The sequence below is a fragment of the Leptinotarsa decemlineata genome, unplaced genomic scaffold, assembly GCF_025532065.1.
Source record: "Leptinotarsa decemlineata unplaced genomic scaffold, Ldec_3_MD MMD2_P_RNA_scaffold_5, whole genome shotgun sequence".
In the NCBI taxonomy this organism is placed as follows: Eukaryota; Metazoa; Arthropoda; class Insecta; order Coleoptera; family Chrysomelidae; genus Leptinotarsa; species Leptinotarsa decemlineata.
Genome location: NW_027412532.1, coordinates 8,516,463 through 8,544,404, shown reverse-complemented (window position 1 = coordinate 8,544,404; position 27,942 = coordinate 8,516,463). Strand labels below are relative to the sequence as shown.

Below are 27,942 nucleotides of genomic sequence, written 5' to 3'. Positions count from 1 at the left end.
TCGATTCATACTTCTGAAAGAACAGTAAAAAAGCGATTTTATATTACCCAATTCATCACCCAAAAAGCTAACTGTATGAAAACTCATAACAACTAATTTATATGTGAATATAATCAAAACCATAGTGGATTAATTCCTTTCAACCTACTTCCATTTTCCAGTTCATTCTGACTCAATGGATATTCAGGATACAGTCCCATTAATAAGTTATTTTTATTTATATCATCCAATATCATCTTCAAATCGCTAGGTTGTTCTTCATCGGTGTTGCTGACCTTTCGAATTTCATATTTACCCAGAGCCATATCGAAGAAAATATTGGGAGTAATCCACTTGAGAAAAAGAGAATCAGAAGAACAGATGGTTTTCAGTGACAGCTCTCCCCTAATAAAACTCAACTTCACTTCGTCTAAATCAACCAAGTGTTTCACATCATCCAAGCAACTGAATATTTTCAATGAGTTGTCGACGAATGATTGAGACGTTTTCAAGATGAATTTTCTGATAACTCCGTTTTCCTTCATGAAACGGATGACCTTCAGGATGATTTCTCTTTCGTCCTTCTTCTCTGTCTCGAGCAAAAGTGGAATTTTGCCTGCTTTCCAAAAAATTAGATATATTTTACTCATTGGAATTTCGGATTCCTGGGTGTCATATTCTTCGAAAAGATAAGCCCTTATTATTGGTTCCTTCACAGCTTCTAGAATGTCTTTTGTTATCTCGATACTCTTGGAAACATCATCAATTTTACCCAAGCTTGTTTCGATGATTTGGTTTATGGGCTGACGTATTTTGCTAGTAACATGATTCTCTCTTTTCACTATAGTCACATCAACTTGGGATATTATTTCATTCCAGGTATCGAAATTTCCAGATCCGAAGAGGATTTTCTTTGGCAGCAACAGGTAAGAACTGAGGAGTATTTCGCCTATCTTGAGGATAACATCTCTTTTAGTCAAGTAGTAATTTCCACCCAATTTTCCTTCAGACCAATTTTCAATATACTTTAAGTACTGATGATATATAAATACATCGAACTTCTTCTGGAATAAGTCAGTGATCATTTTTGGAGACACGTTCTGACTTGTGTAGAGGTAAACGAAAGGAAGTTGATATGAATCATTTTCATCTTTGGGGTATATCAAAAAGACATTGTCTCGATCAGAAGTCACATCAATGATGTCAGTGCGCTTTGAAGACTTCACTAGGATGATATCGGATTCTGGTACGGTACCTTCATCTGTCTTCCAGAGATTCAATGTTTCTCCAGATACCTCTACCGTATTTTCACTTTCAACGCTACTGAATTTTGATGAAGTACTGTTTGTGGTGAAAATTAAAAATTTCACAATATCAAACTCTTGAAGTTTTTTCAGTCCTGCCAGACTGACATACTCCTTTTCCATATTTATCTTAGCCTGTGTCAAAGAGTCGATTTGCTTTCCTACTTCACATACTTGCTTGCATTTGATTGCATACACCGCACTTTTCTCTTTATCTTTATAAGTGGTGACACAAATCACAATATCTCCAAAAGATTGCCATCTTCTGTCATTGGTAGATATGGAAAAGTCTCTTACACTTTCTACCAGACTCAATCGAAGACTCAAGTAAGTACACAGATTAGTAATATATTGTTGACGATACGTCCCCTGTTCGGAGTTGGGACGGGTTTTGTATTTCTGAAAAAAAAGGATAAAATTAATTCTGATGCTGTATGTTTAATTGACCACTCATCTCCTGATGTCGAGAGAATTTCACTTACAGATTAATATACCCTCAGGTCAAACAACCAGATATCAAGAAATTGGTAACTCTAACATATTTTGGAAAAAAAACGGAGATAATTGCGGGTTTCTTCAGAAAAAACAATGTGGAAGTAGCATTCAGACCACATGCCTGGTTATCTCATCTCCTTTTCAATGCCAAAGATAAGGTAGGGAAGTTGGAGAAATCTGGAGTTTATAAGCTTAAGTGTCCTTAGTGTAACAGTGTTTAAGTGGGACAATGTGGCCGAAATTTCCAAAAACGGTATGCTGAACATAAAAGGTCCTTCAGACTGGAAAAAAATGATTCGACGTTTTCAAACCATTCCTTGGCAAGCAACCATAAGTTTCAGAATCTAAGCGATACGGAAATTCTGCACTATGGAAAGAAGGGTTATAAACTCAATAATTCCGAATCTTTGGGAATTCACAAGCATAAACATTGCGGGTGCAACCTGTTAAATGATCAAATCGATTTAGTTTACTCACCGGTTTTTAAATTGGCACATCCCCATTGTAAACTGTAAATTCAGGTACTCAATCAAGCCAAGTACCTCTATTAGTACCTACGGGGGTGGTATATAAGGGCTAATGTAATGAACCATTGTTAGTTTATTGTATAAGTTTGAAAATGTCCGTATAAGACGAAACTGCAGTAAAGTTAGTCACAAATAAAAGTGGTAAAAAATATAGAAAGTTTCATTTCTCTTTTCTTCATTAATAAACAGGTCATTATTATAATTATTTTCATTATTGGAGTTTGATGAATTATTTACATCAATAATGAAAAAGTAGGACCCCAAATCTAGATCTAGAACTGCACACAAAAAGAACAACAGCAGAGATACACAGAGATTTTGTCGGAGGAGAAAGTCTAGAATATAACCTTTTTTTGACTTTGCTCGAGTTTCAATCAGCCTTAAAAAAACTAAAACCTCTGAGCCTGGATGCGACGAAATTATGTAAGATTTCATCACACAACTTCTAATTGAATCCAAGTATATTATTCTCAATTAAATCTGGCAAACCAGCAGTTACCCAGAAAAGAGAGGATTATAATTCCGATTCTGAAAAGTGGTGAAGAGCCTATAAATATCAACAGCTTTCGCTCTATCTCACTCACGAGCTGTCTAAGTAAAGTCTTGTAGCGAATGGTCAGTTACAGACTGCGATGTTATCTTGAAAGGAATAATTGGTCAATCATTCTCACTTGAAAGTAGCATACAGAACAACTACGCTAATAAATTTCACGTTACTGATATATTCTTCAATTCCGAAAAAGCTTTTAATACAACCTGGCGCTACTTAATTCTAGAGCAGTTAGATAGGTGGCAATATGCGGGGTTCCGCAAGGTTCCACACTGAACATTCTCCTTTTCGCGAATTCTACAAACCTCCTGCTAGATAACACCAACGGAAAGATGAGATGGAGCTCATATGTTGATGATCTGACATCTCAGCTCTATTGTAATAAATGACCGTCTGGTCTGAATTGGCGATCCCTATATAAGTACTACTATGAATATATAATAATCATCTCAGTATTTACTCGCACCAGAAAAATTCACCCCCCTGTATATGGGATCGTTCAGCCAAAGGTATTTATTTTCTTAATTTAGTTTGGTAGCGTGAGAGTTGCTGCCACCAGATCAGAAAAAGTTTGAAATCCGTCCTGATCACACGGATTGAGAATTAGTGGCAACTTGGTCAACAGTTGACTTTTTCCTACCTTCTAATCTTCGTGGAGAAATGGCTTGGTTATGCCACCAATTATATCCTCAGAGACTGGATTCGGCCACGGCTTAAATGCGTGGTCTTTTAGGGGTTTGAGGAAATGAAATAATATTAGCAAAGTTTTCACAAACCAACTTTATTAATGAGTAAAGTTGGCAGAATAATCGGATTAGCAATAGAAAAAAATTAAATGAACAAAACTAATACTGAACGTTATTTACACTATATGAAAGAAAAAGAAATAAATAATTATAACCATGAACAAACTATGGGTAAACTACTAAAACAAACTGACAGGAGTATTCCTTTGAAAATTGAGGTAAGTTCACTCAGGGCATAGATATGCCTTGCCTGAATTCTACTAGCTATGCTATAAAATCAACTAAAATACCACTCTGAGAAGTTATCAAGAGACCCACTTAATCGCTCCTCTCTGTATAACGTAGGAAATTACTATGACCTATAATAATCTAATAAAATGAAAAGGGAACCCGATTCGTAGCTATATTATTATGGTAAATGTTCAGTAATACTCTAGGTGCCAAGTCGAAAATATAGTCCACATAAGCATGCAATAACATCTACACTATATATCAGAATTGTTTAAAATACGCTCACCAAAATTATCGTAGACGGACTCCCCTGAAAACTCCAACGGAAGCCACTATTTCCCCAAAAACTCTTAACAGAAACTCGGAAAAATCTCTAAATCACTAAATTGAATAAACCCGCGAATACTACCAAAACCCAATTAGTGTCACTTCTCTAAACAGTGACTTGAAATATTTCAATATTTCAATTCACTCAAAATTTCCTCTAGAATTTCCAGCTACCGTAGGAAATTCAACTGGATTCACCAAATCTCCGCGCACCACTTGACTTTACCTCAAATCATCTAAACCTCGATTATTTATCAATTCCAAAACACCTCGCAAAACGGTGACCTGAACTACCTCGTATTTCAGTACCTCCAGAAGTCACTCAGAATTTCGTAGGAAGTCCAACCGACCTACTTCTGAGTTCGTACGCTCCTGACTTTTTACCTCAAGTCAGCTAGCCAAATAAAACGCGAATAAATCCCAAATATCGAGCTCACTTCTCGAAACCGTATTTCACTCTATTCGAGTATTTCCCAAAACTCTGGAGGAAATTCAATCGGCCTATTTCTGACTTCGTACGCTCCTGACATTTTACTTCAAGTCAGCTAGTCAAATAAACTGCGAATATTCATCGCACTACTGAAATCCCCTCGCGACCCAGTATCTTAAAATCCCTAGCACCTCAGTCCCTTCAATAGCTTTCCCAGCAACCTCCCCAAAGGGGCCCCGGGCAAGAGCCCCTAAACGACCCTGGGTTCCGCGCACAACTGACTTAAATCTTTTTAAAAAAAACCTCCACCTTTACTATGTTAGGGGATGTAAGTAATGTTATCTCAGAAAATTCTAACCAATCAGAAAGCTTAAAATTGTTTCTAAGACTGGTACTCTTTCCGCCACCTCATGGTCCGGCGAATGAGTCCTGAAGAATTCACATCTAGTTCCCGACATTTCTGATGTCGTGAGTGTACTACTGAAATATAGATGTCACTGCAAGGGTCATTTTTGATATTTTCTTTGTTGTCTCGAATAAAACATATGTAGATTAGCCACTTGGGTGGCTTCATTTTATCATGTCGTTAAATTTTGAGCTCATAAGATAAATTGCGATATTTATTATACGTTTGAGTGTTTTCTGACTTTTATTCTAAATGGGGTTTACAGACTGGATGACATATTTTCGACCCTTAACGAAAGATAATGAAATGAATTATGGGGTTGAATGTTACAAAATATCGAATTTCTTAGTATCAAGCAGTTAATTTTAACGACTTTTTTTCTTTAAATGCTTGGTTCTGTTGGCCTTAAGGTTATTTCTAAAAGATGATAAGGTTCCCTTTTCATACGAAAACACATGTGTTTTGGTATCTAAAATTCAACTAAAAATATAATAAATCCAACTTATTACACTATAAATAGAAGAAGCTGAGACTACCTCACAAAGACACTCGATCTACTTTCAAAACAGACAAAGCTTGAGGTTTTCGAAATCCAAGTTATACTATGTCCACTTCTGCAGACTGAGGAAACCCCGCCAAAAACCTAGACTTGAACTGGTTGGGTTCGTTGAGGTCCAAAGTGAGTGCGTCTATTCGACATCCACTGCCCCCGCAAGGGTTTATTGTGGTTCACACCTACTCACACTCGACAAAATGAATCCAGCTTTCTAACGAAACCCATTAGTTTGTATGGTGAGTGGTCTTTCAGGTCAGATGGTAACAGTACGGACAAATTCTGAAAACCTGATTCGGTCCCCAGCGGGGCAGGCACAAAGTATGTGCTCTGTGTTTCATATTTTCCAAACAGAGGTGACACACACTGTCTTCCGACAGTCCGAGTCTCTGTATATGATGATTCAAATGACAGTGACCTGTGAGAAGGCCTGTTAGACATCGTAGTTCATCCCTATTATAGTCCAACAACTGTTTGGTATCAAGCTTAGAAGGGTTAATAAAGAGCTCAAAAGTGAGCCAATCCTGGAAGATTCTGCCAGAAGTCCATAAATCTTATTGCCATCCAGGTGTTCAGTCTTTGTTTCGCAAAGCCTAAAGTGATGCCAATGACAGGTTCTGGTCTGATGAAGCTGCTTGCAGCACCCTCCTTTGCAAGGGAGTCAGCAACCTGCCTTCCAGGCCAGTATAGCCAGGAATCCAGACCAGAGACAATCTGTTGAGTCTTCCTATCGAGAAGAGTCGTTTTTGGCAATTAGCTACCAATTTAGACGTTGCTCGGTAGGAGCCAAGAGCTTCCAACGCTTGACTGTCCGAGAATATTTTTATTGATTTGTGTATGAGGTTGGTTTCTTCCAATCTCTCCGAACGCAGTTCAATAGCGTACATTTATGCTTGAAATACAGCGCATAGGTTTCTAGGCAGGTTGATATCTCTGTCCTGGGTCTGCGACGGAAAACACATGCACCAGAAGCTGAAGGTGTTTTTGATCCTTCTGTAAACCAACAACTGTCTTAAACTGGATGGTAGAATGCAAAGAAGTACAAGATTCATGGTTCTCATCCTTGATAAAAACTATTAAGGGCCTTAAAATTAATGACCTGATTCTCGAATGTAAAAAAGACAACCAATATGACACAAATGTAGACGGAGGCTAACGTGAAACTTATCTTGCAAAACTGTGTTCAATATGATGAAGCTAGGCAACGATTGTAAATGTCAAATTTTCTGAAGGAATATGGGAATCTGGATAAAATTATAAAATTTATGGAAACCATGGGGCTGTGCTCAAAAATTCAATTAAAAACACAAATGATAACAACAAACTGAAGGTAAAAGGCCAATTTATCAATTTTCATGAAAATTCAAATTACTTCACAAGAGAAAGAAAGTGAAAAGAAAAAAAAACAGATTTTGCGACTTTATGTAGAAAATAACCTCCACTGAAAGTTTCAATTATTTTTCGTTGGAGGTCAATACTTTTCCGTTGGAGGTCAAACTCGGCCAAAAATCGCAAAAATGTATTTCCAACCTCTAACTTTCAACACCACCCATATAATTTCACCAATTCCATTATCTCGAGTTCAAATTATGTTTTTTCATCACTCATATCTCAAACTGTATTCTGTGACCACTACTTTCCTATTTCAAATTTTTATTTTTCACTCTGAACTCTACACTAGCCTATTTTAGTTTTAAACAAGATGGACTCCGTTATATTTCCATCTCAACTAATGAAAAAATAGTTACCTCTCTTGTAAAAATATTCTCCACCTCAGGATCACGTATTTTCATCGCCCTAGGTGAAAACACTCCTAAAGTTAAAATATCAGACGGTGGATCTGGAATTGAGAAAAAAATGTATCTTTGTATCTTTTCATTCGAAAATAGACATCTGAAACTACAAACACTATAATGAGGTGATCCACCTACCTGGGTGTGCTTTGAGATTTCTTTTGTGGGTCTTAGTTCCCTTGTGAGCCTCAAAAAAAGCGACGTCCGAAAATATTTCATCACAAGGTGAACAATACAAATTTGATTTGAAATCTGCAAAAAAAATTGAGGAAGTCAGTTAAGCTAGAAAGTTTCCAGTAACAGGTTGGTATTTTATGGAAAAGGTATTCATTCCAGCCATCACCCGAAGAGAATTGTGGGTACTAACAATCGACACGGCGTGAAGAAACTTGGTTACAAATTTTTGAATTTCTTTCTTATTAGTCAGTGGGCTATGCTTGAAGACTGGCAGTAAACAAATCTAAAGCAAATGAACTTCAAACGTTCAGGCCAGTCTACACAGTAGGTTGAATGAACTGACGCCTATCAGAAAATAACTACTCCCCTGGCTAATACCACGAAGCGTGTTGGATTATATCCGACAGGCGCCAGTGCAGGAATCTTCACAGAAAATTTCCTTCATATGCAATTAGCAATACAACTGAAAGAGTCGAACTTCAATTTTGGAACGGGCACACTTGCAGACCGGTTTCGGGCTCATTAGCCACTCGTCAGTGCAAGATAGTGACCATCATCGACCTAAAGTCAATGATATTCCAGAATTGAAAATAGGAATTCTTTCAGAGTATTTCATTCCTCATCCTAAGTTGGAGCGAACAAGTGCATATCCGAAATTTGTCCGATTCCTCCGAATAAGGAAAAAAACTTTTTTATTTCGGATTTCTGATTGTTACTCTAAAATATTTTGGTAAAAGAACAGACACAACAGCGTGTTTTTTTCAGAAAAAATAATGTAGAAGTGGCATTCAGACCACATGCCAGGTTATCTAATTTCCTTTTCAATGCCAAAGATGAAGTGGACAAGATGGAGAAATCTGGAGTTTATAAGCTCAAGTGTGCGGAGTGTAATAGTGTGAGACAATGTGGTCGACATTTCTCAAAACGGTAAGCTGAACATGAAAGGTGCTTCAGACTAGGTCAAAGTGATTCGACGTTCTAAAACCATTCTTTGGAATGCAACCAAAAGTTCCCGAGTCTGGACGATACGGAAAGTTTGCACTATGCAAGCAAGGGTTTTGGAATCCTTGGAAATTCATAAGCATAAGCATTGCGGTTTCATTTTCATTTCTCATGGTGATCTTCTCTGAAACAAACTTTAAAAGGTATTTATAATAATTTATTATTGTTTGGAGAATATTATTTTGGGTTTTCTTCTTCTCCTTCAAAATAATGTCAGAAAAAGAGGAAGAAATCATTGGGTATTATTACGAATGGGGCAAAGGTCTCAGGTCCCGCCTAAGAGGGGGCCTGAGGTAAAGAAATGTTTGATAACCAACAGGCCATCATACAAATATGCACACATATCAAAGGCACGTATCCATATGAGCCAATGGGACGTAACGTAGCATCTTACATGATCGGCTCTTCACAAGATAACACGATTCGCTCTCGCTAGCAATTTGAGTTTTTACCGATCAATCATTCAAACCGAACGAGGTACGAAACAAGTCGCATGCAACTGGCAAAGATTAGCGGTACATATACAATATGGTGGAAATGAAAGGAATTATTTCATTATTTCGTAAGTCGGTGACCGGAGAGAAAATCCTGAGACCATTCGATTTCCAATTTCAGTTGTGCCTTCTATCAGATTTTCTTTACATTTCTTATATCATGTAGAAATGGAAACATGGTTGATGGGGTGTATCTTTCGAAAAGTAGTTTGATGCTCTATTCAGTTATATCAATACTTTTGAATAAATTACATTTACAAATAAAATTTGGTAAAGCTGTTACTGAATAAAATAAACTGTCAAATTCTTGCACATTTGTTTATTGATTGTTCATATGAAAATCTAATTCTCACCAAATTGAACGTATTTGACTTGTCACATGTAATAGGCATTAGTTTGTTTACATTACAATCAAGTTGTGTTGTCATTATTATTCAGTTTTACTTTTTTCATGGAATTTAGTGAAACACAGAGAATTGAAATTCTCATAATGATTGGTTGTGGAAGAAAACAAGGACATAAATGGAGGTTAGTGCTTCATTGGAAGATGAATATCTCGACCGAGAACTAAGTTCTCAATGTTCCGTAAGAAAATTTGATAAATGGAAACCACAAACAGAACACAAAGAATTTGATTTCTGTAGAGTGTGAGAAGGATCTACACACCAGTTCACGGCAAGTAGCATTCGAAAATAACATACACCATTCATCAGTTCTTGCAACGCTTATTGGCATCCCTATAAAGTCGTTTCGATCCAGGAGATGACTCTGGTAGACAAATAAAATTTTAAAAAATAAACAGAGATCCAATGATTTGAAAAAATATCAGCTTAAAATTATAGAACATACTTTTTCAATGAAATTTCCACAGGTTCTCGATATTCTGAATTCTTTCTAAATTTCCTAATACCAGTTCCCAAACAGAAATAATTTATGGCTGTGATAAAATGCAGTTTTGGATAGAAATTATCCAAATAGGGGCATTGGGTGAAGAAGGACCGTAGAGTGGCCACCTAGGACGCCAGATCTCACATCGCTTGATTTGTATGGAAATACTTGAAAATAGTACGTATCTATATGTTCGTTGCTCGACTATCTTTGAGCATATATTTTGAATTTGGTTGTTATATGAAATCATATATTTGACACTACTAACTGATTTGTAACAATTTGTAGGCGGTGGTCGAATGGAACCTGGAGTGACAAAACGTTTCGTCTGCTACTGCGACAGACATCGTCAGACATTGCTGATTGGTTCTGACTGATCTATTGACGTTATTGATAGGAGCTGAAATTGTTAGAATTCTCATAGTTCCTCAATAGCCTCTCTATGAAGTCGTTCGTGGCTACGGGTTGAATTAGACACGACAGCAGTTTCCTGATATTTCATCACTTGATTTGTTTCTACTAGGTTCTGCAATTATGGATTACGCCGGTTGCATGAAGCGGCAGCTAGGCTTGTGTTCTTATTTTCTGATGTTAATGCTGCGTTTGGTGATCCAGATGTAAACTGAGCCACAAGAACACGGAATCCTGTAAACACCGGCAGATGTCAGACACTTTTTTGTCCTTGGCCGATCTGATAGTGTTGTTATTTGATCAGTTGACTTGTAATTGGTCCTAATGATGTGACGTTGTCTATGACTTTGTTTATTTGGAACTTGATCTAGATGAAAAAGTTTTTCTCCATGAAAATATAGTTCATAAACCCTGGTGAAGCTATCGACAATTTTTTCCATGTTTATTTTTGTCCTGGATTTGAGTTTTTGTTGACATACTGATCAGTATGAGTAGGTTTGCGATAAACTGTGTGACCAGTAGGTACATCTAAAATAATATCTTTCCTTGGTTTTCCTTTTTCATGATTAACTGGATGCGAGGATGAATGTTTGTTCCTCGTGGCCCCAAATAACAAAAGTGTCATTAATATAGTGAAACCAACAGATAGGTTTCAGTGGTGGAATACTGATCGCTTTTTCCTCGAAAACTTTCATGTTGAAATTTGCAACCACGGAGCTGAGAGCATTTTCCATAGCAAGGAATGTGTTCTCTTCAATGATATTATGATTATAACTAAAATCTAGACAGACTTCGGATTGACTTCGAGTAGACTATATATGGCATGCCTCAAAATTCTTTAAAATATGTTATATTTCAATGAATATACCTGTTTTATCATTTTCTTTCAGCTTGGATCGGTGGATTTTACTGTAAAGGTGGTTTCGACTATATTTTTCTTGAAAAAAGACCCTGCACAAATCACAGTACTGGTTTTTGTTCCCATGTGCTTCGGTATCTGAAAAAAAATCATTCATTACATAAGAATTAGTACTTGGATTGAACATAGCCATTGTCGGATTGCTGCAGTTCAAAAAAATATAGAACTGAGTCTGAAATCATGAAAATTGAGAATATAAGATTTAAAAAAATATGTAACAGTCAAAAAGGCAGATTGAGACCTGAGTGTAGTGATAGCTTTTTGAAAATGGCTTCAAAGTTGAAGCCAAAAACGTCAAACTAAAAACACTAGACGGTTTTATTGAAAAAAGATGATAATGATGTAATAATAATAATATTAATATTCATTCAGTCGGATCATCTATAGATGACATCAAGAATGTCAAAACGTGTACAAATACAAAATAAAAAATACAATATCCGTGCACAATATACAATTTACATAGATAATAATATATAATAGTGAAAATATAAAATAATCTGCTATTCATGCAACAGCATCGTTATTAATATCAGCCTAAAATGCTGGACATGTACATACTATATAAAAGTCAAAACCAAAAATTATCTGTTATTTATGTAACAGCATCGCTATTGAAATCTTCCTAAAATGTTACACATGTACAGGGTGATAAGTTATCATCCATATATTCTTTGAGAGAATAATAAGATTTATCCAGGGGCAACTCTTTGATTTGATAGTTATACTGTTTTAGAGCCAGATTTTTCATTGTACTCGTACTCGTGTTTAATTACCATGATCCTGGGACATGATTCAGATACAACTAATCTGTGTTTGCACAGGGAATTCATAGTATTATGATTCTTATTACCATTAAGAGTAGGAAAACTGGTTGTGTACAATGTTAAATAATTTAATATCTCATAAATGTACATTCTTGTAACATTCAATATTCTGAGATTTTGAAAGATGGGTTTGCAAGTTGTCCTTCAAGTAACTCCTGCTATATACATTATGGTTCTTTTTTGAATTTTGAGTTTAAAAAAAAAATCTGTTTTTTCGTTAACCAGCTGTCGCACCCCTACGAACGACAACCCTCAGAAGTAGAAACTTGTGCGAGCTAAGGATTAACGAGGTCTTACCTTTTAACGTGTGATTCCTAACACGGAGTATTCTGGAACAATCAATAGATGCTCCCTAAACTATAATATCATTGGAAATGTTACAATGAAAGTATGCATGGTAATACATCAATAAGAGTGATCTATTTACATTCCAGCGTAGTTGTTAAATACAATAAGATATTGAGGATATCTTTTTACAAATCGTATCTATATGCTTGTTCCATTTGAGATTTTCTGTTATCTTAAAACTCAACAATTTCATCTCCTCTTATTGTTGAATTGATCCATTACTTAACGTTACTAGTAAACTGTGATCTGGAGTGGTTCTTGAATGATCAAAACGTAAAAGCACAGTTTTTCTTTCATTCAACAAGAGACCATTGTCTGAGAACCACTTTTGGGTTCATGTTATTTCATCAGATGGTTTATTAACTGTGGCTTTAATATTTCCCTGAGTTATCAATGAAGATGTGTCATCAGCATACATAACGAAATGATCACTATAAAAATAATTTACACATATTATATATAAAAGTGGACCTAATATAGATGTAGATAATGTACTGTAAACAAAAATATATTAGGAAGGTCCTAGGTAGCAGTCATCACACCACTATCCTCAGCAATCTACGGTATCGATCAGATGAAAAATAATGAAATTGTTGGTGTAGTATTCACATATTTACTCAGATTACGCTACGCCCAACAATTTTGTTATTTTTTTAACTGATCAATACCGTAGATTGCTGAGGAGAGTGGTGTGCTATTTAGGATCTTCCGAATAATTTTTTAGTTTTTTATACATTATCTAGATCATTACTATCTTTTTTTCAATGAAACCGTTTAACACATAATTTTTTTAAACTTATTTCATTTCCTAAGCCAGGACTAAGACAATGGAGCCTGATGGAAGTTTATAAAGTTCCTTATCGACTCAATGTGTAGAGTGGAGGTGTCTACAGACGGCGACTACTACATTGTAATTATACCCTCATAAGTTCTGAGAAATTATAATTATTTTTCTTCAATCGAATTGATTATTTTTCTATTTTCTGATTACTTTCAATAATGATGTTCAAACGTATTTCAAATACTTTCATACAACGAAAGTCATAACTTCTAATATTGTCAATCACATTTAAATATAATTGATAACATATCTGTATCTAGTAATGTATAATAAATTACTTCCTTAACGTTCACCTGAATGCGTTATCAGGACTTATCAAAGATTATTTGGAGATCACAAATGCATGAATGAATCAGTTTTTGTAGTGAAATTTGTGATGAAACATATCTAAATGGTGAGTAGAAGCTACACGATATTCAACACACCATAAATAATAATAATAAAATCGCTTACCTGAATCAATTTGTTCTTTCTGCATAAACAAGTCGATATCTGTATTCAGGAGGTTTTCCATTATATTGTGTTTCTTATACTAACTTGTGGTACACGTTGTGAGAAAATTAATTACAAATGAAATAACCGAAGTTAATACGTTATCTAATCTATCTATAACGGTGATTTTCGTTCACGTCAGATATCTAAAGGATACTGTTTGTTTATTTTTTGTGAAGTTACTGTTATCTTCGACTTCAGAATGCCGTGTGCAGCTCTTGAAGTGTCGACATCTTTAGTGAACGAAAAAAATCGTTTTATGCAGTTGTCTCTAGTTTAATTAAAATCAGCAAATCAAATGTTGGAAACTGGTTTATAATTTTAGAAAAATTACCAACAACAGATAAAATTAAATGTTGAATGGAACGGTTTTTTTAGATATTGGAGTTTTCAATATATCTTCTTTCAAGCTCTATACATTCTTCATAACGTCGTCTCAAATTCTAACGGGTCTTCCTCAATTGGCCTGGTGTTTATTCACCACACGTTTGCCTTATCCTCTCCTTCAATTCGTTTGAATTTCGTGATCTATCTCTATAAATACTTCCTTTCAAATATCCCCACAGAGAAAATCAGATGGAGTCAGGTCTGATGATCGAGAGGGCCAACAAATAAAAGGGCTGTTCCTTCCAATCCATCTTGCTTGAAATTTCTCATCAAGATATTGCCGCACAGCAATCACATTGAGAACAGAGGAACCGTCTAGATGGAATATTACATTTCTGCCTTCTTCAATGCCTAGTTCTTCGATGAAATCCAAGAATTTCGTTGCCAAAAAAATATAAAATCTTCCACCGTTTAGTGTGTTTTCAAAAAACATTGGACCTATTATACGGTTTTTGAATATTTCTACTCAGACATTGATTTTTAAAAATATTGTCCTTGCCCAGTACCTGGAATTCTTAGTGGACACTGTACCTTTAATGGTAAATGTCGCCTCATCGGTAAAGAGAATATTGACAAGAAACTTATTATTATTCAAATATTCACCTTGGCAGAATGAACACCATTCCCACCTTCGTTCTTCATCGCCTCTTTCTAACGTGTACATGATTTTCGGTTTGAAGCAAATAATTTAAGTTTTTTCAAACATGTACGTTTTGTTGAACATACTCTAAAATTTATCCGTCTATCTCTATATTTCATGTTTGTCTAGGTACATCCTGGAGACGGTTGTATGGTGAATTGGTTCACGATCTGGATATCTTTTGTTGAATTCTTCCACGACTACCCTCGTTGATCGGACATCACCACCAAATAAACGAACAATCTCAATTCTTTCGACTAAGTACTTCTTACCTGGTTTTTTAATAAACTTTTTCCAGGGGGCTAGTGATAATCCTGTAACACCCACTTAGTACACTTAGTTATGAGGTATCAAAAGCGCAACATCCCGTAAATATCGCTTAAACCTCGGCAGGAAGTCTTAGACTGAATGCTGAAATGAGGCTCTGTTGGGCAGAAATCCACCCGTTAACACCAGCGGGGGCGCCTCCCATTGGCCTGTCGTGGGTTTATGAGGTGGCGTATCACCCTGTGGACATCGTGGAGCTCGACATTGAAGTCTCATCCTGCTGATCCTCCCCTTTCATTTACCAAACCTTTTCCTGTCCCCCCCCCACCCACTTCCGTTTGTGGGAGAGATGTAAATATTGTATATGTACTCTGTACATTGGAACTTAGATTTACTATAAAGAAATAGGCAATAAAGAATTCAATTTTTGATTTGACTAAGACTAAGATTTACCATTTTGAAAATTCGCAAAACTGTTTTATAACTCTCTTCACCAAATACTCGTGGAAAGCGTTTAAGGATACCTAACTCTCAAAAAAAATCAAACGATATGGATAAAACATTTTTAACTTTTGAGTTTTCGTTGCACTATATACATCTATCTGTACCTGTTACAATGATAAAACTCCGTATTTGAATATTTCATGTGTTTCTCATTTCCATGGCTTCTTTGAAGTATACAGTTTGTTATACTGGGTCGTTCAAAAAATCATGAATTTGGGAATTTGTCATCATATAACTACCGCACTGTATGAGATATTGGGCTAAAACTGAGCCTAATGACCCTTCTTGAAATTTCGACCTATTGAGCAGGTCATAGCAGGCCTTGAAAATAAGAAAAATACATGCCTATCAACATCTTTGAATAGAGCCCGTTGAGTACTATAATTTGAATTTTTATTTTGCAAAATCGGTTCATGCGTTCCAAAATATCATGGTGTTGCGGTTTGAAATCGCACACACTGTAGAAACTGAAGGCGTGTATCCAATCCGATCCAGCTCCTTTGCTACTTTGATCAAAGATGATTTTTTTTTATATTGTTGAGCTCAGCATATTCAAAAACAAGTTTACATTGAGTCCATCGTTTAACGAACCCAGCAAGTCAACTTGTTCAGCAATTTCTGTTTCTTGCTGTTGGGTGAAAACGGGCCTGTGGTCTAGCACCTAGTCTTGGGTTGCTCAGGTTTCCTTTTTCAGTGGCTTTCTCAAAGAAGTAAATGTACATTTTATTGTTTTGCGGCTTTTTTTTTGACAAATCTCCTTCAATCAAAGTTTTAGCAGAATGAAGTTCCTCTTCGGTCTAAGCCTTTTCAGCGGTAGTCCTTTGACAAATTTTTTGGCATAATTATGAAAATAATTACCGCCTTACCAAAAATTAGGTAAGCACGAGCGAGCATGAGCGAACATTCGTGTATGTTTGCTCGTGTTCGCTCATTATTGATTATTGATGCAGAATGCTCGTTCACTCTTGTTCGGTCGTGCTCGCTTTTTTGGTGAATACGCACCTTTAGAGGTAGAGGCCCCCTCCCCTCCCGCTTTACGAAACGTGGCGTTACAGTATAATCACAGTAAGTACGTATGTGAATAGTTGGGAGGGTGAGCACAGCACTTAGGCCACATGTGACCCATTGTACATCCTCCCGAGGAGTCGTCCTCCTAGGTCATCGTCCATCCTGTCGTTTCCAGGAAGGTAGACAGGTCACTAGGAAACATCCTTTATATCGGCAGGTGTAGGCCAAGACTCGCCGAACACACACTCTCTTTGGCAATCTTGAGATATCTCACGGCGGTCTCCGCGAAGGTTTTGGAAGGTGCAGCGACATTACTGTCGTTGCGCGGCTTCTTCAACCTTCCTGGGGTTCCCCTAGTGGAGATGTTTAAGTGAGGGCGCTTTCCTGCAAGGGCAGCCGGTTCCTTGCCTTTATTCAAGGCGGAGATCTTAGCGCCTGCCGCAGGAAGTGCCCTTGCTGTTGGAGGTGGAGTGGGGTACAGTCACCGCCATAGATTGAGGTGAGAACTTCTGTCCAGCCTCGAGATTGATTTTTGTTGTGTCTGTTTTGTTTGTTTCAAGGGGGAACCGAATATCATTCAGCTGTCGGCACGATTCCTTACACCTTAGCTTGGGTAGGCTGGTCCACGGTGGCATGTTTTGCAAAGGCTTTTGGGGAGTTTTAGTTCCCCTCACCCTACTTATTTTTGCCACTGACCAGGAGTTCGGCGATCCCATCCGTAAGGCTTGCCGAACAGGGCCCCCAATCCCCTGGCCGTTCCCCTATCCGCCGCCTAGGGATGCACTCGATGCGTAGCCCAGCCCACGGGTTGAGCTACCACGGTATATATTACCATACCACAGTATAGCTAAAAACTACAATTCTAAATTTGAACATTAGACTTGTGATAGCGTATTGCTACCATCCATTTTGACAGGGTTACGGAGACGAGAGCTATTATCCAGTGAGTGTTACTTCCTTTCCCTATCCTGAATATTATCACAAATATCAAAAATAAAAAAACAAGTCATTTAACAGCGTCATAAGATATAATATTTTATTGTGAAGGCAGTCCATTCAAGAGACTCAAATAGTAACACAACACAACAAAAAAATATTTTTTCAATGTTTCCTACACTAAATTAGTCAATTTCTACTAATTTTGGGGTGATAAAAACGAAAATAACAATGAAAAATGTTTATTAGCTCTGGTTTTTGAGATACACAGTACTTAATCTTAAAGAGTAGTTATACTATACGTGAAAAGTGAAAGTACATAAAACAATATTGTTATGTTTCTTTTAGAATATTTTAAGTACAAAATTAATAAAAAAAAAACTTATTCTTAGTGTTTTGACAAATAAAAGAAGTTTGTACCACCAAATTTCAATTAAGTCCATCCGATTCATTGTAAGATCGCTGTCGTTTAGCTTGTCTTTTATAAAACACTTCTGGAGCATCCCTACACACAGACCAGCAGTAGTCTGCAAGCATTGCTTCATTCCAACGGCCCTGATATCTCTGTTCCATTAAGGCAATGTCTTGATGGAATCTTTCTCCATGTTCGTCACTCACAGCTCCACAGTTTTGTGGGAAGAAATTAAGATGAGAGTGAAGAAAATGAATTTTTAAGAAGCTCTTTAACCAATGCTGTGAAGTTATCATCTCTTTTGTTACCTAAAAACCCATGTACAACCCCCTTAAAGGCTTCCCAGGCTCTTTTTTCATTTCCTGTTAAAATCATGTCAAAAGCAGGATCATTTACCTTCCTTGACTTTAGCATCACTCAACCTGGGAAACTTTGCTCTCAAGTACTTAAAAGCTTGTCCTTCCTGGTCCATGGCCTTCACAAAGTTTTTCATTAGTCCCAACTTAATATGTAATGGGGGAAGGAGAACATCCTTAGGATCTACAAGAGGCTCATAAACTACATTTTTCTCATTAGGGTTTAGGTCTCGTGTAGGCCAGTTCATTTTTTTATAGTGAGATTTTCTATCCCGACTGTCCCACAGACACAAAAAACAACAGTACTTGGTGAACCCTAATTGCATTCCTAGGAGTATAGCAATGACTTTCAGATCACCACAGATGTGCCACTTGTGTTGTTCATATTTGATTGATTGGAGAAGTGTTTTCATATTTATATACGTTTCCTTCATGTGAACTGCATGACCTATAGGAATAGAGGGTAGCTGATTTCCATTATGCAGAAGTACAGCTTTTAAGCTTAGTTTTGAAGAGTCTATAAACAGTCTCCATTCAGATGGAGTGTGATCCAAATTCAAGCAGTCCATCAAACCATTAACATCAGAACAAACTACGAGGTTTTCTTTTTTCTCAAAAAAAGGAAGCAAATCTTTTTGATGCTGTCTCTACTGAGATATTTTCACATCATGTTTTAGAAGATTCCACTGTTGTAGTCTTGACCCTAATAGCTCAGCCTTTTCCTTAGACAAGCGAAGATCTCTTATAAGGTCACTCAACTCTGCTTGACTAATTCTGTGCGGATCACTAGACATATCGCTTACCTCAAAATCAGGGTCATAGGATGTAGAAGGATGGGTTGCTCCTTCTAAACAGTCTTCATCACCTTCCTCTAAAATTTCATAGTTTTGGACTGGCAAATTGTCTGAGTGTGGTACAGGCCGAAGAGCAGATGGGAGATTAGGGTATTTAACCGTTCCTCTTTTCTTCATAGATAAACCTTGCTTAATGGGAGGAGTTAAGCAGAAATAACAGTCGTCTGTATGATTGGTAGGCTCACGCCAAACCATAGGTACTGCAAAAGCCATTGCCCGGTTTTTATTTTTCAGCCACTCTCGCAATATGACGGAACAAGAATTATAACATATATGAGGAGCCCATGATTTATCTTGGTCCCCAACTTTCACACCAAAATAATGTTCATAGGCTGTCTTAACGATAGGTGTGTGTCATTTTACATTTCTGAGCCTTAAATGTTATTTCACCACATATATAGCAAAAGCTATCGACAGAATTCACACACTTTCGAGGCATTTCAGATCAGCACTTAAATTAATTTAAAAATCAACTTCACACGATAATTTCAATAGCAACCACGTGCGTACAATTGACAAACTCACATAGGTTATGTTTACTACTTAAGAACAGCTGATGAGAGGGGTGTTATGTAAACAAACATGTGTACCAACTGTTGGTGATGAAATATTTCATTTGTTGAAAACTCAATATACATATATATAATATAATGATACTATATCTTGAAAACAAGAGCTAATATATAATGTTTATGGTCACTTTCGGTTTTAACACGTGGAAATACATTAAAATCATCTAATTTCAATCCCGAAACAAAAACTTTGTTGTGTTGTGAACCAATCGTGTGCAAACATATAACGATTATTTCAGTAAAATCGATTTTAAATGAACTCCAATAAACGTGAAGTTCAAATGAGAAATCAGTACCCTTGATGATGCCAACCTGGTTGAGTAAATTGGCGAAACGTCAGATTTGCCTAATAATTTGGATAGTTTTTATTTATTTTTTTCTTCAATTTCTGACAATAAACAATAATTGTTTCAGGGAATAAAAAGAGGAGACATCGAAATGGGGAGGCTGCAACCACTATTGGGTCCACAAAATCCACCATCTGAAAGTCTCATACATACTGAAGCCGAGCAACTCTTGAATGCTGTGATAAATAACGAAATCGAAAAAATTGCGACCATACTCAAAAACGCATCATCCGAAACCCTAAGAAGTTTGCTAAATGAAAAGTTCTGTTCTCATAATGAAAAATCCATCGTACTCATAGCATGTGATAAGGATGAAGTAACTAAAGAAACGGTTTCAGCTCTATATTCCTACTTTGCATGTACACTCAGTTCAGATGACTGTATAGACGATAAGAGATTCGGTTGGGAGCCTATTCACTATGTGGCCAAAAACGCAGATCCAGAAAAACTGGAGGTTTTATTGAAGTATGTGAGCATCAACTCTCATACTTATTTCTCAGAAAACGCGTTGCATGTATTACTTCAATACGGGAAATCTTCAGCTATGTTGAAAGTCAACTTGTTCAACGGCACATACTCAAGATCTTGTACAATAATTTCTGAAGAAAAGGAAAATATTGTAAAATGTTCTAAGTTGCTCATAGAGAAAGGAATTGACATTAACCACGCCAACTTTTGGGGCGAAACCCCAATTTGCTTAGCACTAAAATACAGGTACCTGAAAGTTACCCAAGACTTACTGAAAAATACGAATATAGACTTGGATAATTATTATATTTCCGGGCGAACTATTAGAGAATACTTGAGACAAAATAATTTTTCCATCAACTCACTGCCATCATCTTCATTCAATGCCATCGAAGACACTACCACTGTTCTCTTCAACTTTTTAAAATCTGGTGATGAAGAGGGTTTTATAAGATATGCTAATGAAGTGAAAACGTATTGTGGTGACTTATCTTCATGTAACCTGTCGCAATCTGGAACTATGCTGGAGCTATGTCTAAGAAAAGGGTTCCTAGAGTGTATACAAAACGGATGTTATGATGTGGAATACAAGGAACTTGATATAAGGAAAAGTCCAATGTTGAAAACATTCTGCAAAAAAGGAATGAGCAGGTAAATTTGTAGTTCACAAATTAATATTACAGAGATATATTTTTGACAATCACGGAAAAAACTGAGTCAACATAGAAAGTTTATTTTAGATGGTTATATGATCTGTATCTGTATCTGTAGAGTAAGGAGGGTGAATGTAGATCCACAGCACTTAGGCCACATGTGATCCATTGTACATCCTACCAAGGAGTTGTCCTCCTAGGTCATCGTCCATCCTGTCCTTTCCAGGAAGGTGTGAATAAGTCACTAGGAGACATCTCCTTTATATTGGCAGGTGTAGGCCAAGACTTGCCACACACACACACACAACCTTGAGGTGTCTCACGATGGCCTCCGCGAAGGTTTTGAAAGGTGCAGTGGCAGCTGGTTCCTTGCCTTTATTCAAGGCGGAGCTCTTGGCGCCCGCCGCAAAAAGTGCCCTTGCTGTTGGAGGTGGGGGAGGGGAGAAGGAGGGTGCACTCATAGTTGCTGCCACTCCTGCCTCCTCCGCTCTCTGTCTCCTTCTGGCCTCGGCACCTCATTCCGAGCGGTAGATTGGGGTGGACATTTCTGTTCATCCCAGCCACCGCCTTAGATAGAGGTGAGTACTTCTGTCCAACCTCGGGATTGGTTTTTGTTGTTTCTGTTTTTGTGTTCGTTTCATTCATGTGTGTTCCCACGGGTAGCAAGGCTGATTACAATGAGGTTTCGCCCAGTTCCCCAAGGGGATGGTTCGAAACCGCATATCACCCTGCGACCATTCAGCTGTCGAAACGATTCCTTACACCTTAGCTTGGGTAAGCTGGTCCACGATGGCATGTTTTCCAAAGGCTTCTGGGGAGTTTCAGTTTCCCTCACCCTACTTATTTCTGCCACTGACCAGGAGTCCGGCGATCCCGTCCGTAAGGCCACATATTGGCTTCCCGGGCAGGGCCTCCAGTCCCCCGGTCGTTCACCTATTCGTCACCTGGGGACGCGCCCGATAGGTAGCCCAACTCACGGGTGGTTATATGATTTTTGAAATACTGTTTCAAAAAACTGATAAGTTAAGCATTTCATGGGAGTTTTCGAGCCAAAATTAGTTAGCCAATGATTACATAGGTTCAAAGTTCAAAAAGTATTGCCTGAGTTATACACATACACAAACATTATCATGAAGTTGGGATAATAATAAAAATAAAACAGCAATGAAGAACTCTCTCTACTGCAAGCATCAGCACAAACTCCGACAGATTTTGTCATTGGAACTGCCAGGGAAGAACAAAGTTTCTGCTACGAATATGCTAGCCGTTCCAGTCTGACTACTCGTTTGGAGTAGTGAAGTGGACTCGGGAGAAATTGTATCAACTCGACATGTAGACCCGAAAAATAATGCTCTCCATAGGAGTTTGCATTACAAATTATCCGTTCCACGTTTGTACTTCCTCCAACAGGAAAGCCGGGGACTTTTGAGTTTGTCTACATGACAGAACAGTATTAGAGCCTGTGAAATCATCAGGATTTTGGATCGGTTTGGTTTTCGACACTGTATAAGGTGATTATTGGAACAGAGTTGGAACACGTTTAGCAAAATAACCACATAAAACTTAACAAAGCACCTGACCTACGCTTTCCGCAGGTCGACTGGGCTGAAGTCGGCTTTGAGGGTTTCATCATGGCCTGGCAGGATAGTTTCTTCAACACGTTAGTCTACCGCAGTCGCATGATGGGTATAGAGGTGCCTGACACAAGGTCCAGTGTCTGCCGCAAGGTGCCTTAGTCCCTAATGCACTTAGTGTCGTGTCTAGCATATCCGTTGTGGGGAATGAGAAGTGTGCTTTACGAGTGTAGGTATCTACTATTGAACAAGCTGATATCTACATTCAACCGAATCAACAAGAAACTAACCTACGCTAAGTTGAATATTTCAAATAAAATCTTGCAATCGACAAAGACTCAGTATGTAACTCATTACATTTGGGCCTTACTTTGACAGAACCAATGCCAATGTCAGACAACGATTTCAGAAGCAGTTCATCCACTATTCTTATATTAAGCTTGTCGCGCACTTGACCGGCACAGCTCAGCACGGCCCGTCAAAATACGGATAGGATTGGAACAATGAAAATGAATGGACAACTGCCCACTAGCCCGGCACGGCACAGCCAAGAGCGTTTGCCGCCGGAAAGGATTCCAGCTCTCCGATCCTGATCGGCAAATAATGGAACGTGCTGTGACGGACTGGCCAAGTGAGCGCGTCGCCGGCCAACGCTTGCCAGCATTAACTTGTCCAAAAGTGCCTGGAAAAAGTCTGTCTTTTTGTTTTGCTATTCCATCAGTTGACAGCACCGTGTCAGAAGGTACCTATGAAAATGGACGCGGAAAAATTTAGTTGCTTGTTAAGGCAAGCGTTAGAATATCCAGAAGTTCTGAAAATTTTCCTGGAGTCATTCGGAAATACTGGAAAAATTTCTCCTCGTCTTCAGAACGTTGAAAAGATGAAGAAACTCTCCCAGATTTGCCCTCTTTTGATTAATGGGATGGACCCACAACATTCTTTTTTGTGACTATTTTCTTCTACATTCGATAATGCGGCCACTACAATGACGATTTCTTTGTCAGAACTGCTAGTGATAGGCATGTTTCTGTCATCGTTCGATGTCAAGTGAAATTCTCTTGAAATGGAAAAAACAGCACCTTCAGTATGCTGGTTGTAGCTGGACAAGTGGGCGATGCTACTACATGCTACATGCTACTACCCTTCGCCATCCGGCGACGGGCAGCGCCGTGCCGGACAAATGAGCGACAAGCTTTATACTTAGGGTTTTTATCTCGATGATCGGTTCATATTATGATTTCCACAGCTCCAGTTGTTTACATGCCCATGACTAACGTTTCATTTAATTTACAGAATCCCCTTCCTAATATTCCTGTATTTCAGACATCAATATTAAAAAACTATATATAAATTAGCATACTTACTACTAGTTAAACGAACTTTGATAATTTCAGGTGTATTGGCTACCTGTTGGAAAACGGAGCTGATCCAATGGTAGCCTCAAAGAAATTTCCAGAACCACCTCTAGTATATGCAGCTCGAAGAGGATATTATCCATACGTCGCTGCAGTAATCTGCCATAAAAATAGTAGAATTGAAACTGATCAAGTATTTTCTGTTCTGAAACTCCTTGAGAAGAAACGCGCGTGCGATGTAATGGTTAACACAGTGAATGGATCATTCTATAGGAAGTGTTCTCTATACTTATTATTGAACAAACTGATCTCTACATTTGATCGAATAAAAGAAAACTTAACAGAAGGTAAAATGGAAATTTTAAGGAAAACCGTGCATCAATTGGATTTAGAATCAGATAACAAAAGCATCGATACTGAATTGGTTTGTCAATTATTACACTTGGGTGTTGGGTTAACAGAAACTATATGTAAGTCAAATTCTGCTGGAGCTGAAATCATAGGCACTGGGATAAATCAAGCAGTTGTTAGTTCACAGTACGAGAAAAATGAAAACATGCTTGTAGATTTACTCGACATCAATAATTTGAGAGAACATTTAGACGACTGTATTGAAAACAACTGGTTACACTACAACAGCATTATCCAGGATTCCCACAACGAATATAATGAAACAAAAACCATTAGTTTCTTAGCAAACGATAAAATCAAGAAACAACTTCTAGTTCACCCCCTCTTCATTTACTTCATCAGCAAAAAATGGCAAAGAGTTGCATGGGTTTTTTACCTCGATTTGTTCTTTTATTCCATCTTCCTGTTGAGTATCTGTGCATATATGATTTGTTTGCACACGCAACTTACTAATGTATTTTTGAATGTCTTTTTTCCATTATCTTTGATGATCCATATCATTAAAGAAACCTGTCAACTCATATTTCTTTATCACTGGAAATATTTCAAAGACTCGTCGAATCTTCTGGAAGTGACTGTAATATTAAGCTGCACCGTGAGTTATATTTATCCCAATATCTACAGTATGACTGTAGCTATACTTTTTGCGACTTCGATCTTCTTCATTATGCTTGGACAGTTACCTATTTTTGCTAAATATACAATCATATTCGGGTCAGCGAAATATTTCATCGAATATACTGGATTTTACTTCATTCAGTTTTTATCCTTCTCCATTTGTTTTTATATTATATTTCCATTCAATGTGAACCCAAGTGAATCTAGTACACAAAAAAATATAACTGATGTCGAAGAAGTTGTTGGAGACCTTTTCAAAAGCTTATTTTACACTCTGATTCATTTCACAGGGGATTTTGGTGACAGAGTTCTGGAGCCAACGGAATATCCCGTTTTTGGTAGAGTATTCATGACAATATTCATTTTTTGCATGACCATCATTCTGAATAATTTGTTAGTTGGACTAATCGTAACAGATATGGATGACATACAAAATAGCGGACGACTGTACAAACAAGTGAAAATAGCAAACTTTATAAAAACAACTGACATTTTCGTTAAACGTATACATGAATGGAAATGGATGGATTGTATAAAACGTATCATAAGACGCGTAAGTCTTTTCAAAAAAAATCAAACCAAAAACTTGCCTCTCAAAGATTCTGAAATTTATGAAATATTCGACGAGGAAACTAAAGAATATTTGAAAAACCTGAAAAGCAAAAAACAACGAATTTTCGACAGAAATGTATTGAAGGATTGTCACGATCTTATAATGAAAAATGATTATAATTCTTCCAAACAAAAAAAATAAATAAAACATGTCGGAAACTTTCGATCATCGTTGATGAATAGGGTGACTGCATGAACTGTGGGGGAGAGGAACTTTTTTATGCACAACATTTTGAACACAATGACAAATGGATACTGTACAGAATGTACTGTTGAAACTTATAAATCTATCTCAACAGATGAATGTTATTTGGCACGTAGGATTTATGCTATATTTTTTTTTATTTTTGCAGCATTATTTTACTTTCAATATCTTTTAATTTTATTGTAAATACAAGAGCCGTTTTAGGATTACCTTCTATGTACAATAAAACTCCAATTATATATAGTCGCTGTTTTTTGTTTCCATATAGTTGATTATTTCCTTTGTACAATGTGCATTTAATACAACTACCTGTATCTGCAGAGTAGGGAGGGTGAGTGTAGATCCACAGCACTTACGCCACATGTGACCCATTGTACATCCTCCCAAGGAGTTGTCCTCCTAGGTCATCGTCCATCCTGTCCTTTCCAGGAAGATGGACAAGTCACTAGGAGACATCTATATTGGCAGGTGTAGGCCAAGACTCGCCGAACACACACTCCCTTTGGCAACCTTGAGGTTGCCACAAATGAGGGGCAGGGGCAGCCGGTTCCTTGCCTTCATTGAAGGCGGAGCTATTCACGCCTGCCGCAGGAAGTGTCCTTGCTGTTGGAGGTGGGATGGGAAAGGAGGAGGGTGCACTTATAGTTGCTGTCACTCCTGCCTCTTCGCCTTGGCCTTTGTATTACATCACGAGGTGATCTGCTGTGTCCAGACTCATTCCAAGCGGTAGATTGGGGTGGACATTTCTATTCATCCCCAGCCACCGCCTTAGATTGAGGTGATCACTTCTGTCCAGCCTCGGGATTGGTTTTTGTTTTCGTTATTTTTGTTTTTGTGTTTGTTTCCTTCATGTGTGTTTCCACGAGTAGCAAGGAAAGAGTTGGTCACCTCTGGCAGAGCCCCGCATTACCAGAGGTAAGCTGATTACAATGAGGTTTCGCCCAGTTTCCCAAGGGGATCGTTCGTGACTGCATATCACCCTGCGGCCATTCAGCTGTCGGCACGATTCCTTACACCTTAGCTTGGGTAGGCTGGTCCACGCAGGCATTTTTTGTAAAGGCTTTTGGGGAGTTTTAGTTCCCCTTACCCTACTTATTTGTGCCACATTGGCTTCTCCCGGACAGAGCCTCCAGTCCCCTGTCCGACACCTGGAGCCGCGCCCGATAGGTAGCCCAACCCACGGGACAACCACCTGTAAACAGCATCACGTTATCATCAAAGAGTTATCATTAGATATTTCGTTTCGATCTCAATGCAGTAAAGAAAGAGACTCTCATTGATCAGTATACTTGGACTTTCCAAACGGTATGTTTTGTGGATTGTTGTTTTTACGGTTTATTGACCGTTGTTCGTGCGAATAAGTGTTTCTGAACACCGGCATGAATGGTTGGCATTTTCAGGAGTAAGACATTGTTTTTTCTCTTCTTGAGATTATATTTATAACCCTTCGGTAAGCCTGTCACAATGCCGAAAAGTGAAAACAGAAATACACTCCAAAATAAGCATAATAAAATCAATATAAAACACTACAGTACGGAATGATATGACTCTCAAGGAAAGAACAAATATAGATACTTCATTTTCAGGTAGGTAACCATAATATCATCAAATCGTTTTTGTACACAAACCTGCTATGTTACCGTATAACAATGGACAATAACCAGATCACGTTTTGTCATGTTATTGTTTAATAAATATAGTTTATATACAAAACTAAAAAACACGCTCTTGAAGAACATCGAACTAAAAAGTTAAAAAAATATTAAATAAGCTTGAAACAATAACGAACGAAAAATACTAATATTATTGTGAAAAAAGCGACGGGCGTATGGTATACAAAAAATATAGCACAAAGCGCCCACGCTTTTTTCACAATAATACTAGTAGGTACTTTTCGTTCGTTTTTGTTCTAAGCTTATTTTAAAAAATATTTTCAACTTTTTAGTTCGATGTTCTTGAAAAGCGTGTTTTTTTAGTTTTTTAAACTACATCTATTTTTTATTTTTTTTATTTCGTATGCTAT

The 27,942-nt window shown here is 37.5% G+C and overlaps 2 protein-coding genes across 2 annotated transcripts; one reads left to right on the top strand and one right to left on the bottom strand.

The window, feature by feature from the left end:
• Positions 1–20: 20 nt before the first annotated feature.
• On the bottom strand, positions 21–13,897 carry LOC141479951 (uncharacterized). Its single transcript, XM_074169477.1, has 5 exons — positions 13,702–13,897; positions 11,182–11,310; positions 7,480–7,593; positions 7,297–7,388; positions 21–1,682 (listed from the first exon to the last, which is right to left on the bottom strand). Exons 1-5 carry the CDS (start codon positions 13,760–13,762, stop codon positions 114–116), a joined length of 1,965 nt encoding a protein of 654 aa, XP_074025578.1. The 5' UTR covers positions 13,763–13,897; the 3' UTR covers positions 21–113.
• LOC111508363 (transient receptor potential cation channel protein painless) lies at positions 13,518–26,162 on the top strand. Its single transcript, XM_023163833.2, has 3 exons — positions 13,518–13,642; positions 20,091–21,142; positions 24,113–26,162. The coding sequence occupies exons 1-3, from the start codon at positions 13,640–13,642 to the stop codon at positions 25,854–25,856; spliced, it is 2,799 nt and encodes a 932-aa protein (XP_023019601.2). The 5' UTR covers positions 13,518–13,639; the 3' UTR covers positions 25,857–26,162.
• The last annotated feature ends 1,780 nt before the right edge of the window (positions 26,163–27,942 follow it).